At 40.8% G+C, this 16910-nt stretch overlaps 1 protein-coding gene across 1 annotated transcript; it reads left to right on the top strand.

Moving 5' to 3' along the window:
- Positions 1–2403: 2403 nt before the first annotated feature.
- LOC310823361 (homeobox protein vent1-like) lies at positions 2404–6761 on the top strand (the record flags this gene model as incomplete). Its single annotated transcript, XM_083696204.1, has 5 exons — positions 2404–2674; positions 2797–3026; positions 3143–3312; positions 6162–6357; positions 6501–6761. The coding sequence occupies 5 exons, from the start codon at positions 2404–2406 to the stop codon at positions 6759–6761; spliced, it is 1128 nt and encodes a 375-aa protein (XP_083552330.1).
- Between the last annotated feature and the right edge of the window lie 10149 nt (positions 6762–16910).

Raw genomic sequence — 16910 nt, 5'->3', positions numbered from 1 at the left:
TACAAACTCACTAACAAATCCACAGGAAGGCATCCAATGTTCTGGTGTCGCCACTCTAATTCTAGTTGTTTCACCATTGGACAAATCCAGTGACCACTGCATAGTTACAGTTCCCTTGTTCTTGTGTACTGAAACGAGATGTATCAATGCTTTTTTTTGTTGTTAGATTCATTTTTCAAGAAAATAACTAAAATCAAGATCAGGTAACTGTAAAATGTCTTTCATGTTAAAGTATTCATCATGGGACTGATACAGACAACCAATTTATACTCTTTTCATCTGAATAAGCCGACTGATGATCTAATTTTCTCTCTTACATACTGTAATATATTATGATTGTTTGTATCCCATAGGCCCTTCTTCAGCCGATGTGCAGCAATGTTTCTGAATAAGTTGACATCATGTGTTCACAGAGTGCCATTATTTATTAGCTCAAAAAAGTAAAAGTAAGATAAAAAACAAATCACATAAAAACCATTCAGAGCTCCCCTATTTTTGTCTCTGAAACCGTAAATGCATCCCGTGGCCTGAAAATGAATCATTTTTACATTACTTCAAGATACTTATATAAAACGGATATGATATGATCTAGTATGGTGTTATGACTTAATAAATAGAAAAACCTGAATAAAGGCATATGGTTCCTCTTGCTATTATGTTTAGCTAAACCTGTTTCATGGTGTAGTGTACTAAATATTTGCTTACAATCTATGAAAGCTGTTGTAGCAAATGTTAGAATTGTAAACCAAACTGAAACTACCCTAAAACTGTTGCACTGGTATTGGGAGTTTGTTAGTAAATCCTTGAAATTGGCAAACAGGAACTGCCATAACTTAGAATTCAAATTATATGGTTATTGCATTGCCTTTAAGTTTGTAATGACCATTTTAAATGTAATCTTAGCAATGCATAATGTAACCTAATCAGATGCCACTGTGTTAAATATGTTGATTTTATCATAAATGTTATGCAAATGCGATTTGTGTCCTGAGTTGAATGTACTGTAAGAGGACTGTATTTCATAGCCATATAATATGCATCTATCTCACTTGGCCAGTGTAAAAGATGGGTGTCCAATTTGTCTTCTCCTTGTGGTGCATGACAGTGGCCGCAGAGGCGAGGAAATACGCGCTCTATGGAGGCGACTTCCCCAGTGGCCTCCCGTGAGGAGCGGATAGCTTGTATTGTTATCTAACGGGATCAGGACGCATCTTCAAAGCGCGCATGATAATGGGCGTAATTGGAAGGCTGAGAATCCAAGCCTCCGCAGCCACAGGTGATTGATAAAGACATTCAACATATACGCTACACACTTATATTTATTGGCTATTATTTGCATTGTGAGAGCGGTCAGACATACGCGGTCAGGTTGAATACAATTTCAAATGTATAGCATATCGTAATCTTAAGACTACATTTAGACATTGTAGACGAGCTTTGATTTTCAGGCTTCCTTACAGCTTGCGCTACCTTATTTACATTTCAACTGCCGGCCTATCAAACCTAATTGTGTTGCTACTGTCATACCTTTGATCTGTAATGTTTAAACCGACTGCGCCAAATGCTGGCTGTCTTGGGCCAGTGGCGCCAGTGCTCACCGGGGTATCGAGGACGTGTTAATACTAAACCATTAGAACAGTAGCCTCGTATTGTAACGTATTACCTTTGTTTTCCATTTGATTGTCAGGAAGGGGTTTATTTTCAGGAAGGAATTGTGCAAACGATCATATACAACATTTGGTTAAACCCGATATCGATGGGTGAACTTCATATGCAGTGAGTTACATAAAAAACAATTACGTAACCATTTTCCAACCAGAAAGTTAGCTATAATTATTCTTGGCAGTAGCGACTTGGTCAAAATAATGCACATAGAGTAAAACTAATGGGCTTCATATTTGAAATATTTTAGGCTATAAAGTAGCCTCATGGTGGGGATTTTACCCGCTCCACTTGGGCCTACCATTTAATGAATGCCTAGACAGTCATAAAACCTAATGTATTTTATTTTCCCCCCAGTAGAAAATAGTAATAGTAAAATGGTAAATCTACCATATGCATCAACAGGTCATGTAGTCTTCATGCACCTCTGTCAGAACGACATGCAGCTGTCTCGGTATCACAGTCACAGTTTCATTTTGGGCGGACAAATGTATGAGCTCAACCGGTTCTCACAGACTTGGTGGCGCCAGGCTTTCACACACTCACAGGAAATGTAAAGACTTCAATAACGACCGATTAGTCCTAATCATTGGGAATCGATCAGGCGTTAACGTGTCTTTACATATGCAAATTTGGGCGAGGGCTGGGCCTATATATGGTTGCCCCTCAACAGGTCTAGCTAGAACACTCCGACACTCCATACAGTTTGAGAACCAACACAGAGGGCTCCTAGGCGCAAGCATGGTAAAACACTTCTCCGTAGACTGGCTGGCGCAGAGCCATTGCGACAACACGCCGAAACAAGACATGGGACCAGTGGGTAATATACCAACGCACTCAAGACCCCATGTTCCTTGCATGGTTCAGCCTCGACCTCCGACCTCTTATAATAAAGTCTACCTCCAACCAAAACCAAAGGCCACAAAGATTGAACTCATGGAGTCCACTGAACAGCCTAAAGATCAAGAATCCAACGTGAGCTCACATCCGACAGTCTGCTCCTCGCCAAGTCGTAAGTAGCCTCCTTTAGTGCAAACTACAACAATGTATGCCTACATTCGTGTTGGAAACATTGCATTAAAAGCTAGTAGCAATTACAGTTTGATAATGATACTTTTTTTTTTACTTCTACAGTTTCAGAAAACAGCGGGTATTCATCGGGGTACGAGAGCGAGGCCGCCTCTGAATGTCCTTCCATGGAGGAATTGAGCGAAGAAGAAAGGGACGGATCTCAACGTCGTGTGCGGACAAAGTTCACCCCGGAGCAGATCCATAAACTGGAGAAGATTTTTAACAAGCACAAATATCTGGATGCTGGGGAGAGAGTCAAAACGGCTGTGAAGTTGAACCTCTCTGAAACACAGGTAAGACAGCTGCATCAAAATCTAAGTAGGCCTATAACATTAACCGTCATTATATTTGTATGTTGTGTTCTATTCTGTGTATTACATAGATTGTAATGTTAACTTGTGTATTCCAGGTCAGAACATGGTTTCAGAACAGGAGGATGAAACTGAAACGGGAAGTCCAAGACTGGCGCGCTGAGTACCTCGCTCCCACTCTGTCGCCTATGATGCTCCAAACCATGCGCCCTTTTCAGTACCACGGCTTCGGTGGACAGCACCTATACGGCCCAGCAAACCACGGGATGTACCCGCCCGTGGTTCAACAGATCCCTATGCAACAGATGGTTTCTTCTCATCAGACCCCCTACCCACTATTATCCAACACACATTACTACTAGAACTGTGCGCCACAGACTGAATTGAATTTGCGACTGAAACACTTACAATCCGGAATATAAGTGCAATCCATTGTTGTTTTTATTGGATGTTTGGAATGTGTATATTGCATGTAAAGAAAGAAAGAAGAGATTTTAAAGTTTATTTATCATTCAATAAAGTATATCATATATCGCATCCCTGCTTTTGAAGTCACTACATCAATTTCACAACAACAATCTAAAACAATTTCCAACAGAAAAAAACAACAAAACAAACAGAAACTTTGATTTGAAGTACTTATATTAAATCGTATTGTCTCAGGTGTCCTCTGATGGCCAGGAACATGTAAAATGAGTTCTGATAGCTGTATGGTTGATCGTATTATTTATAATTACCCGATTAGGAATAGGACTAGGCCTATATTAGTAGGTGACTCGATTATCTTGATCTATCACACACAATGATTACAAAGGAGCAAAAGGTCCCAGGGTCAGTTTGAGTTGTTGATATAAAACTGGTATTTTGGATCAGATGATTGCCTCTTGGGACACAGTTCTATGGGCCTATCCTGATTTGATCCTAGACGAGGTAAATGACTATAGGCTAATGCTAGGTAAAGATACTTATTGAAAGGAGTTATCACAGCCTACTCAGATATGCGGCCAAATGAAATGTGTCATTCTGTGCCATGTATGAACATTCACGAAAATAGACAGAAGGGTCACAAAAAACTGTCAGAAACCGTGGATGCACGCGAGAGCGACTTTCCCGCTTGCCATCCAGTGGTCTCACACTGCGCTTTCATATGCATGTCAACTAATTCTGTTTGCCTCCACTGCGGCACTTCAAACGATAGTTAACGGGGAGATCATTGTCAACAATTAGTCCTAAGTAATCTGGTCATTGATGAGTTGACACTTCGTCTATCACAGGAGCCCTTAGGGCTGGCTCCAGAGTGTCTGTGGTTTTGTATGCTGAAGAGCCCCGATCTCAGGTTTGAAGTTTAGCTCTATACGACTGCCTATGGCGATTGCTTGGCCTCTGTCTGCACAATCTGTGATTTGTTCAGCTGTTCAATGATCATTTGGTTCATGATGTATACCCATTGATTCTCAAAGAATATGTGCAGTAAATGCCTAAAACGCTTACTGGCTTACCTTTTCATAACCCCAAAAATAAAGTAGTTTTACTGTATTACTTGTAAACAATGTATTTGTAAACAAACTATGTATAGCTTTAAATTATTTCCATTTCAATATCATGGGCTGTTAGTTAGTTTGCATCCTGTCAGAGCTCTGTCTATGAATTAGAAAGTGGTCACATTTCACAAGCCCCATCTTTCAACTTAATAAGTGGCGGGCTAGCCATTTGGCTAAAATAAAAAGAAAATTGGATTGGACTTTTGCAGAAATAGGCACATTATATAACTGTTGTCTGCATAAAACAAGGTAAGCATCAGTCTAGTCCATAGTACAGATAAACAGGCAGACAGAAAATCAATCAATTGAAGTGTGATCATTTGGAAGGGGAAGATCATTAAAAATATATATATATCGCCAGAAATCTCAGTCTAGAGAGCAGCTGGGCTGTATGCAATTACAGAACATGAATAGAGCAAGTTTAATGATGTATTCTTTTTTGTATGTTCTAGATCATTTTGGCAAATGCATAAGACCTGTTTGGGAACATGCCTGTTTTTTTTCTTTGGGAGGCGCAGTGGCCGATAGCAAATGGCCATTCAAATTCACAAGTCAACAGACATCAAACGTGATTCTCTCACTTTCTATTGATGCATGATGACTGCAATCACACCCACTTTGTCAGACAGACAATTGGTCACGTAAATCCTCATCAACAATCAGCTTTAAGTTGTTGAGCAGACAGCTGGGTGCTCCTATAGGTAGATATCTTCATCTGGAACAATAGTCTCACAAATTAGTATAGACCTATACCAGCCGCAACAGAACATGTTGGCACTACATTTCTAAGCATTGCCCATGCAAATATATAGACTGTGTCTATAAATCTATGAATTATGGTGCATATATTAGAGCAATATACTACCGGTAATAAACTCTGATTTATCAACGCTATTGATATAAAATAGAATAATTACAATAATTAAGTAACAGTTCAAAGCCTATTTAGGGGCATATTTAGGCCTCCATACTGGATATTATCCATGTCTCCATGTCTTGAATCTATCTATTGTATAGCCAACTCGATACTCAGACATCGTGGCGCCTGAACAATGTAACATCTATTAACTTAAATTACAAAGACCATCAAGTTTTGTATCGTTCCGTTGAGAGCTCTTTGCATATGCAAATAAAGTGGGGTGCCACTTATATAGTGCGAGGTCTCAATCCAAGGACATGCAACAGACCTCACATTGGCCACTCTGAGGACACATCATGGCGAGGAAATTCTCAGTAGAATGGCTATCTCAAAGTTTTTTCACCACTCAAACGGACCATGAGGACGTCGAAGACATTGCATATAGAAGGAGGTCCACAAAATCTCATATGCCTTGCGCAGTTGTTCCACGGGCTCCATCAACGTATAAGGATATTTTAGTTGAACCGAAAGGGCCCACTGAAGTGATCTTTGAAATAGAGGAGCTTGCTAACGAATCAACTAAAGTCTATACTCCAGCATCCCCAAACAGTAAGTGTACATTCACCCTATAACTTGTAATGTTAAAGTGTCACAGAGGCATCTTGATAATTGATAGCTGAATGATTAACCATGACATTTTTCAACCTTTCCAGACAGCTGTGGCTACACGTCGGGCTCTGAGAGCGAGGTGGGAGATGACAGTGAGGGCGAGTCTGGGCTACATCGCAGGATGAGAACCAAGTTCACTTCTGAACAGATCTGCAGGCTCGAAAGGACTTTCAACAAGCACAAATACCTCGGTGCCACACAGAGGAGGAAAATAGCTGAGAAACTGAAGCTATCTGAAACTCAGGTAAGAGCACGAGCTGCACAGCATACAGTAGTATGTTTTATCAAGAACGACCTGCAGGCATTAGCCTACTACGAGAAAATATACTTTACGTTCCCATTGCAAACATATTGTAGGCCTAACATGTGACCTGCTGTTGCTCTTAGGTGAAAATCTGGTTTCAGAACAGAAGAATGAAGTTGAAGCGCGAGGTTCAAGACATGCATCCGGATTTCTTCGCCCCAACACCGATACTGCCACCACTTGTTTACGCGGCCGCCCCATCATTTCAGCACCACAGCCTTGTCGGACAGCTCCCCTCCTTCACGCATGCTCTCTACCCGCATCACATCCAGAGAGTCGCCGTGCAACAGATGGCACATCACCAACCAATCCATCCAATGATGCTGGCTCCCTGTTACTACTGATGGAAGAACTGATGCTTCCTCTAGGGTTTTATATTTGATTAGTGAACTCATGTGTGACACACGTATCTGATTAATGTTGTCCTTTGGAGTAGAAAATGATTATCTAGGATCTCGCTTTTTTGTGTGACATTTTCGTTCTTTGTAAAGCACTATAGGCCTATGTTTTAACATCTATAAGTTATATGTATATAAGAACTATATGTAATCATTTTGAAAATACATGTTCACCAAATAAAGGTGTTAATTGTTACCCTTGTTACACTTATTCACACTTACAGAACAAAATAAGTCCCAATATACTGTATATCTGTTTTTGATTAGGTTCGACGGAATTCCTGTGCCATTGCAAAAGTAGATGACGTGTTCAGGGGATATGATCAAATGGCCTATGCTTTTCATTGGTCTAGGTCTAAGTTTCACCTAAGTGGTATATAGGCTACAACAAATAATGATATCAGAAGTATAGGAATTTTTTCTGCATAGACCTATGCTGTTATGAGGGGAAAACACAATTAGGCCACCTTAGAGTGTCACTGGAGAACGTCCTGCAAACCAGCGACGTGCACTGTCGGATGGGCGGGTACTCAAAATGAAAATGACTTAACTTAATTGTTACATTTATCATCCAGCATATTTCTCATTGAACACACAACCATATAGGCTGGTTGCAAATAACTGTGTAGGCCACGTACACATGGTGAATGCAAATGGTGAATGCAGATGATACTGAAATCAATGGAGTTCCCTCCAGGCCAGTAGCGGACTGACCATCTGGAGTCGATCTGTGGGCCGGTCGATCTGTGGGCCGTGGGGCCGGTGAGCGACGCGATCTGTGGGCAACGCGCACCCCCACCAGTCGGCTGAAAGTCCAGGGCCCAGTCCGTCCTTCCTCCAGGCAACGAGCTGCTCGTCAATGTTTATTCATCTATTTCACAATAAATGTACATGGAGCACAGTAATTACAACCTCAAACTTCAGGGAAAGATTGATTGATGCCCTAGAGCAGGAATGTCCAAAGTCCGGCCCAGTGGCCAATCACGGCCCGCGGTCAGATTTCACACGGCCCGCAGCTTCGGTTTTATAATGTATTCTTTATGGCCCGCTAGGACTGTCAAACAGAAAAAATAAATCATAAAAGGTTTAAAATGCAATTTCTCCTTTCACGGCATGGTGAACTCTAACTCTATATGGCTCCGTGACCTTGCTGTGAACACTTCTCGCTAGTTTCTGCCATGGCGCCTGTAAATAAAAAGAGGAAAGTTGACAGTGAGGGCCGACGCTTCCAGGAGAGATGGGAATTACAATATTTTTTCACTGAAAATCGGAGCAATTGTGTTTGTCTAATTTGTCAAGAGACTGTTACCATGTTTAAGGAATTCAATGTAAAGAGACACTACCAGACAAAATATGCGGCTGCTGTAGGCAAAAAAATTTAGGTGGCGTCCATTGACTGCACTCTGCTCGCAAGAGATTTGCATCTTCAAAGAGACATCAAAGAGCAGGTCATTGAAATCCATTGAGCTCTATTGTCTCTCAATCGGAGTGTTCGCACGTACTCGAGAAGCGCTAAGGATCGGCGCCCTTAAGTCTGCTAGAGGTGTAGCCTACATTGCCTCACGTTCAAGTCATTAGGTGATACCAGCTAAATAGGCGGCTGATTAAGTCATCCTGCCATAAAAGATTCTTGAGCTTGAGCCATTTGATTATTTGAAATTCCCGTCGGGACATTGTCATTGCACCCTACCTGTTATCAGATGATGTGATTAAGCCTACTTAAACGGACCAATTGCCCGGATTTGTCAGGAGTACCCTGATTGCAGTAACATTCGGCAAGTGTATGGAGTAATAGCTCAGTTGAGGGGAAATCAGTGTTTCAGTCTCAGCTGTTACAATCACTGCCTTACTGTAGATATAATAAACTACAGTGAAGCCTAGTAGGCCATTCCTTCAACTCCTGTAGGTCTTAGTACTTTTAATACTCCCCACCAGGAGGCACAACATCAATATGCATTTCTGTAATTGAAATGAGCATATTCATGTAGGCTACTGTTGATTTTAACCATCCAAGTAATATGTATTAAACTGGCATGTGTGATTTAATTTTAAAAAATCCCTGATATGTTGTCACTTACTTCCTTGCCCCCTAGCCTTTGAATCCTGGGAACCAGCTACTGCTGCTGACAGCATTACCAATGGTGATTGGTAATGCTGTCGGCATAAGCACCCCCTGAATGAAATGTCCACTGTCCATCCAAATGTCTGAGTTCTGCGAATCAGCGCCTATTGACTAACAACACATGTTTTAGGGGTCCACGTGACTCCGGCGAGGATGTGCTAAGTACTCTGCTGAGAGGATCCTGGTTTGTGGGTGAATGGTTGCAGACAGAGTGGGGCCGAGAGGAGGGTGGCAGTAGACCCCAATGGCTGTTTGTGGGTTAACGCGCAATCACTCTCATCAATCTCCCATCAACTCTTCCATCGTCTCCTTCATCTGCATATGTCCTGACACTGCACTCACATTCTTCAACATTCACGTCTAAATACCACATTGAAGTCAAGAAACATGGTATAGTTTTGGCAAATTGTTGAAAACATTGAAGATTGAAGACCCATCTCTTCAGGCTACATCTTAACGGTCCCTCCTAAAGACCTCTTCACCCCCACTACCCCTCTGTACAAGTTTCTCTCCTGTTAATAAAAAATACATTTAAAAAATCCTTCTTCTAGCATTGTGACTGCCAATGGCCCCTGGTCTGAGCATTGATTACTTTATTTTATGATGTCTGATGGATAGATGATTCACTTACTTAAACAAATGTATTTGTTGTAAGTTGCTTTGGATAAAGGCAGCTGCTAAATGCCATAAATGTAAATATAAGAATGAAAGGTATTTCTCTCTCCTCTCCCTTTACAGTAGGGAGATAATGACTTCCTTTACCGATTTAGAATAATTATACAGTTTAGTTATGAAGTTAAACCTTTTCATAGCTTATGGATGAATTTCCTTTGTGTATAGCCCAAGAGCACTAACCCATACCATGGTTTTTTTGCAAGGCCCGTTAACTTAAAGGTGCAATCAGTAATTGAAACAACAACAAAGCAGGCTCCCTGCCACTTTTTTGGTAAACAGCCAAGGGATTTGGCTAGAGAAATTTAACCACTGTCAACTTCATAGACAGAGCTATGTATGCAAGGACTGAGCATACATGAGATCAAAATGATAGTTTTAACCATGTTTTGAAGCTATACAGTTTAAGTGTCAACAACAAAAAAATCTTGACTTATATATGTTGACAATTGCATTGTTTACAAAAAATGGAGTAAAATAAGCTTATATTTTGGGTTCTGAGGGGGGAGGGGAAACTGGAGGAATTTGTAAGTTATATTCTTCAAGAATCAATGGCTATATATATCATTCTTTTAAAAGTCCAACAATTGATGTACAATTTACAGATTGCCCCTTTAACAATTGTAAAGAGTGCTGTTCCTTGATATGCTATCTAGAAATGTAAATGTTATTCTCTATGGCCATGCTGCAGCTCCTCCAATATGTTGTATGCACACAATAGTATGTGAAGCATGTAATAAGTAAAATGACTTGCATTTCAAATCTTGTCAAATCTAGTCTTGTTTGACTATTTCCCCCTGGAGACACACATATCATGTAATATAAATAAGACAAACAATTATTTGTTCTCCAAGTATTTATTATATTTTACATATTTGAACAAAACAGGCACTTTCCTCTTCTGAGGTGGTAACAAGAACAAGAGAAATCGGTCGCAGCATAGAATGTCAGGAACATCACAAGGCTGTAAGTTTTACAATAATTGTACTATTATCACAGACAATGATGAACATATGAATCTAAGGTAAGAGTTAGACTAAAAATAGAATATATCAGGATAATGTAGAATCCAGACTGTTATGGTGTGGCGTCCAAAGTGTGATCTTGTTGTATAGAGGAATCTGGCTCAGGTTGTGGGGGAGATAACACATACAGGCAGAGCTGAGGTAGTTGGGCAAGGCATAGTCAGGTCTAGTGGAATACCCCTGCAGCCCCATTTTCCCATGCCCTATGCCTCTTTAAAGCTAAATCTCAAAGAGGTATATGCATAGGAAAAAGGAACAGCGAGCAGAAAAGGTCCCAGCGAGTGCAGCTTGTCTCCTAGAGGGGAGAGATCCAGAGCAACCAACACATTTTACTCATTGAATTTTACACTGAATGCAATGTTATTCAAGGAGCAAAATCAAGCAATTCATGTAATATTTTCACAACCACTGTAATTACTCCCACAGAGCATTCACTATAGAAGAGTTAGAAAGAAATTGAAAGAAACAAGAACTGACAATACATGCTTTTTTGGAATCACTTTTTTAACAGCATTTGATTAAAACAGTTTAGATTAAATTAGTGTTTATAAGTGTTCAATTATAAATCATACGATGAAAACAGTAAAAACTAACCTGCTGACTTACCCCATAAAGTGCCAAAGCCGGTCTCTCCTCCAAACTCATTCTCATGGGCATTTATCCTTTTCCAGGGACCTTGAAGATGTCTGAGAAAGGCAGAGTAGCAGTTTTCACAGCAGTCAGCACGAAAGCTAAGCCCACCTCCTTGGTTTCAGGCCATGGCACGCACCTGCAGGCCCTCCATATCCTCCCCTTCCACACCCCCCCCCCCCCCCACCACCACCACCAAAATACATCATTTACAGTCATGAGAAAAAATTAGGACACCCTATGAAAACCTTTGTCTTCTTCAACATATTCAAACATATGGACATTTGATATTCATTTGAACAATATTGAAAAATTGAGGTAATATAACTAAACAAATACAACTGAAACAAATTATTTAAAAAATGATTGGTAAAATGTAATTAATAGAAATGCAATCTTCTTGTGAGGAAAAAGTTAGGACACCCCCACATTTAGTTCCACTTAAAATGCCTAAAATAATAAAGAGCACCACATCAGGTGCAAATGATTAGAACATCGTTACAGAGGATTTTGGAGGAGCCTGTCCTATTTAAGCCTCAGATATTTAGTTTGGTTTGCTCTTGATTGTTGAAGTGAGTTGCATCACCATGGCGAGATCAAAAGAGCTCTCTGAGGCCTTCAGAAGAAAAATTGTAGATGCATATGAGTCTGGGAAGGGATATAAAAAGATCTCCAAACTATTCGAAATTGGCCATTCCACTGTCCGGAAAATAATTTACAAGTGGAGAACATTTAAAACCACCACCAACATGGCCAGGTCAGGCCGCCCAAGCAAGTTCAGCATAAGAGCTGACCGAAGAAGAAGTCTCCAACAATCCCAGAATGTCATCACGAGACCTACAGGTATCTCTTGCCACAATTGATGTCAAAGTACATGCATCCACCATAAGAAAGAGACTGAACAAGTTTGCATTACATGGGAGGTGTGCAAGGAGGAAACCCCTGCTGTCAAAAAAAAACATCAGGGCAAGACTAAAGTTTGCCAGAGAACACCTAGAGAAAGACCAGAACTTCTGGAACAATGTGCTTTGGACAGATGAATCCAAAGTTGAACTATTTGGGCACAGTAAGAGTAGACATGTTTGGCGCAAAACCAAGACAGCATTTGAGAACAAGAACCTCATACCAACTGTGAAGCATGGGGGTGGAAATGTCATGGTTTGGGGCTGCTTTTCTGCAGCAGGGCCTGGTCAGCTCACCATCATAGAATCCACTATGAATTTTGTATTGTATCAGAGGGTGCTTGAGGAAAATGTGAGACCATCTGTTCGAAAGTTGAAGCTGAAGCAGATGTGGACCATGCAACATGACAATGACCCAAAACATTTCAGTAAATCTACCAAGGAATGGCTCAAGAAAAATAAATTGAGAGTTCTGGAATGGTCAAGTCAAAGCCCGGATCTTAATCTTATTGAGATGCTGTGGATTGATTTGAAACTGGCTGTGCATGCAAGACACCCCTCGAACATCACACAGCTGAAAGAATTCTGCAAGGAGGAGTGGGAAAAACTTTCTCCCAATTGATGTCAGAGACCTGTAGACAGTTATAAGAAACGTCTAATTGAGGTTATTTCAGCCAAGGGGGGCAATACTAGCTATTAGGGCATAGGGTGTCCTAACTTTTTCCTCAGTAGGAATTGGCATTATTGTTAATTTTTCGTTAAATAAATGATTACAAAGTTACATTTTCATAGTTTTTTGTTCAATTACATCCCCTTTATCTATAGACATTGTTAGAAAGAAGATAACATATTGATATGTCCATATTTTTAAGAGAATAACTTAATATTTTGGGGGGTGTCCTAACTTTTTCTCATGACTGTACATAAAGCAATCATCATCAAGTTAAGTCATCTCAGTGTCTCCACAAAGGTTGATTGGCTGCCACCGCTGCCTATTGTAGCCAATGATGTACTACAGTAATAATCTCCTATCTCCCCCAGAGACGTCAACAGCAGAGCGAGGAAGGAGGGTAGAGGTTTAGGACTCTTCGTTCCTAACAGCTGAAGTATCTTATCAGTTCAGGGTCTCCCTCTCCTTCTACCAGAAGAGAGGCCCCAGTCCTTGTCTTTGGCCAAGGACTCTCAAGGTGTGATGAAGTGAAACATTCACTCTCTAACTCAACACACACACACACACACACACACACACACACACACACACACACACACACACACACACACACACACACACACACACACAGTATAGCACAGGGGGGAGTGTTATGGCATGTCAAGGCCAGTGCAACCAGCCAGAGATGAAACTGCACATTTCTTTAGAGGGTCTGAGTTTGTACTATTGAGGGCAGTGGTCATGTATCATAGGGGTTGTCATACATGACCATGTCCTACTCAGTGAGGTTGTTTCACCTGATCAGGCAATCTGTCAGTGTGGCTCAGCAGTCCAGGGAGCTCTTTAAGACTAACTGTCAGAGTAGAGCTCAAACAATTGTGGACTAACCTATTTGGAGACACTAGTAGTGTATTGTGTTGATGCACATATTTATTGAATTTCATTGTGAGTATTTGTCTGTGTAGTAGCAATGTGTGAAAACAAATCACTCAAATGGGAAATAAACAATGGAATGGTCATTTTCAGATCTGAACACAATAGCAAATACAATATCCATGTCCTTTGTAGGACTTTGGAGACATACAAATCAGGTTATGGAAACCACTATCCTACACATCCTCTTCCTCCACTTCATCCATGTGTTCAAACAAAGATACAACTTATCACAGTCACCACTGGGTGGCAGCCATTTCAAGTACTGACTAGCATCAGTTTCCTTATCGACTGGGTCATTAAACCCTATGGCTGCTTTGCAAAGAATGCGTTGCAATTTCTGACACAAAGGCACAAACCTTTTTTATTTTTTTATTTTTTTTTTACTATTTTGTTAATATTTTGCTTATATATGTATTGTATATATATTGTTGTTTTTTATGTCCAACCTCACCAAGTCAATTTCCTGTATGTGCAAATATACTTGGCCAAATAAAAGAATTCTGATTCTGATTCAGATTCAAACGTTCTCAGAATTAGATGGTTGCTAGCATTTATATATTCCATAATATCATCTGTGTGTATGTGCATGTGTGTGTTTGTCTCCCTCTCATGTATACTGCAATATATGTCTGCAAAAAGCTAGTGCTGTCAGTTCACCTTTATTGAATTCCCTGATCCATTTTACTCTCCAGTCTCAGGAGGCCCCCTTTAATTAGGTGCCCTTTAACATGCAGCATTTTAGATTTCACTTTTTTTTTGCAGAGCTTTTCATCTGAAGCAAAATTGCAGAGTCAAGCAGAAATGTCTCACATCTCAAAAGCAACCAAAGCTGCTTGTTCATCTAAATAGACCTGCCATGTATCAGGAACTATTTTTGTCAGTACGCCAATTCAGAGATATATTGTTACTTTGAAGGAGACAGTTTGAGGTGTATTTCTAAGTTGGTGATATTAAATGGCCTAAATGGCCTCGCAGCACTTCATATATATTTCTATATCTGTATTTAAGTGCAGTGTAAGTAATCTGAGGTATTTGGTGTGCAAATGTTGATGAACGCAAGGGTTACCCGCACACTGTTGAAATATGAGAACATTTTTTAAAAATGAGGCTTAAGATAACAAATATGTAACTGTTATTATAATTTTACAGGATGTCAAAACTTACTCAACCATCATCAGGTTAGGGCTATATCCATGTGAGACTGTCTTCCTCTCTGCCTTCCCCTATCTCTGGCAGTTTGTGTGTTTTAAGTTCCCCTCCCTCTGCTTCCTGCCTTGTGTTGCTGAGGAGCCAGACAGCTGGAGACGGGCCTCCCTGAGCCCCTCATGTAGGGGCCAATCTACATCAGGGGGCTGACAGAATGAGGCCAGAGGGTGGTGGGAGGGCAAGAGAGGAGGTATACACACCTTACCTAGTGTGCCCCTGGGAGTGGGCCACCAGACAGGCACCTGTGTGTGTGTGTGTGTGTGTGTGTGTGTGTGTGTGTGTGTGTGTGTGTGTGTGTGTGTGTGTGTGTGTGTGTGTGTGTGTGTGTGTGTGTTAGGGAGGGAGAAAGACACAGGTGAAGGATATACAGAATGATATACGTCAACTCCAATGACCTATAATGAACTGTGAACTGGCTTTAACTGCTTCCTCATTGATAAATAATAGTTTCAGATCCTGCCCCTTCTCTTTTGCATTGTTTTAGTTCACTTTTGAGTTGAAGTGGAAACACGGCCATGTCTAGTGTAACCCCTGGCTGTCACACAGTCAGCTGTGTTCATGATATCAGTAACACTGGATGATATGCTTCTGAAAGCATTTATGTTCCTTGCCGAGCTACAGATCCACCCCCCGCCCTCTCCTTCCATAGCAGACCTCATTATCCAAGACTGTTAGATATCATACATGTAATATTCATATTCAACCAAAGGCCTTGCCTGGGGCAAAGCCAATACACACCCCAATCAAGACATTTGATGGTCAAGCTAAGTTGTCAGGTCATTATTATTGTAACCTTGGCACTCACTGCCACAACCAGACTAAACCAGTTTCCATGTCTGTAACATTGTGGTCCAAGTGTTTAATTTGGTGGTAGAAGTGGTAAAATCTCACATCTTCCTGCCTGAAGGTGGTTCAGTGACAACAATGCCTGTCAGTCCCCGTCAAAGGACATTTAAATGTAATAGCCGCCTCCATAGGGCCAGGGCAAATTAACACTTCAAAGGCTGCAGATCCCAAGGTCTCCCCCTGAGTGCGGCACTTGGGACTCTCTCTCCCCCTGTTCAGCTCTGCTGATGAGTGCCCCAGCAGCATCACAGCAGCATGTCTGTTGCCATCGCTAAACTAAGCTCACCCATTAAAAAGGTGTACCCTTAATTATTCTGCATGAATAGTAGAGCATCTTAATTGTAGAGTGCTGGATGGATTATATCAATCATTTTACAGTTGGAATGTTTGCTTGAATGTTTCCGTTGTATGAAAAGGCAGATGTCGCCAGGACATTCATGTCAGGTATTAACCTCTGTCTCATATCAGGTTTGCAGGAATATGTCAATGACTGTGTCCCTCAGTATTGTGTGAGATGGGAATAACCTCGCCATGAGTGAGGTGCAACTGCAATCATTAAAATGATTGGCATATATCAGACAGATTAAAGGCGTCGTGTGAGACAGCGCTATAGTCCCTGGGTCCTCTTACATCCCAACCACACTGATGCCGGTGCTCATTCCTGTTCAGCTCTGAGGAGGTTTGATCTCTGCTAATGGCACCATAATGCTGCAATTAAATATCAAACACTGATTGATGAAATATTTAGTGTTCACACATACAGTCTAGTCCCCCCCCACAGAAGAATCCTGCCTATGCGTATAGTGAGGAGGTCTGCCCTTTGATTCCTCGCTCCTCTCCTTCTCCCTGTGCTATTGAATTTGAATACTATTTGAATGAATCTACTTCAGATGTGTTAACTTAGACATGTGCACCAATGTTAATGTCGTCAATGAAATTAATGATGAACATATTCTTCAAACACCTGTTTTTCTGTTGCAAAAGATGAGATAATAACTGACTAAATAGACTCAGAAAAAACGTTAACTAAATGGAAATTAATTTCCATTTATGTTAACTAAAACGAGACAAGACACCATTTTCTCT

The sequence above is a fragment of the Argentina silus genome, assembly GCF_951799395.1.
Source record: "Argentina silus genome assembly, chromosome: X".
Lineage (NCBI taxonomy): Eukaryota > Metazoa > Chordata > Actinopteri > Argentiniformes > Argentinidae > Argentina > Argentina silus.
The sequence above is the reverse complement of the archived record's forward strand: the minus strand, read 5'-3'. Positions and strand labels throughout refer to the sequence as shown.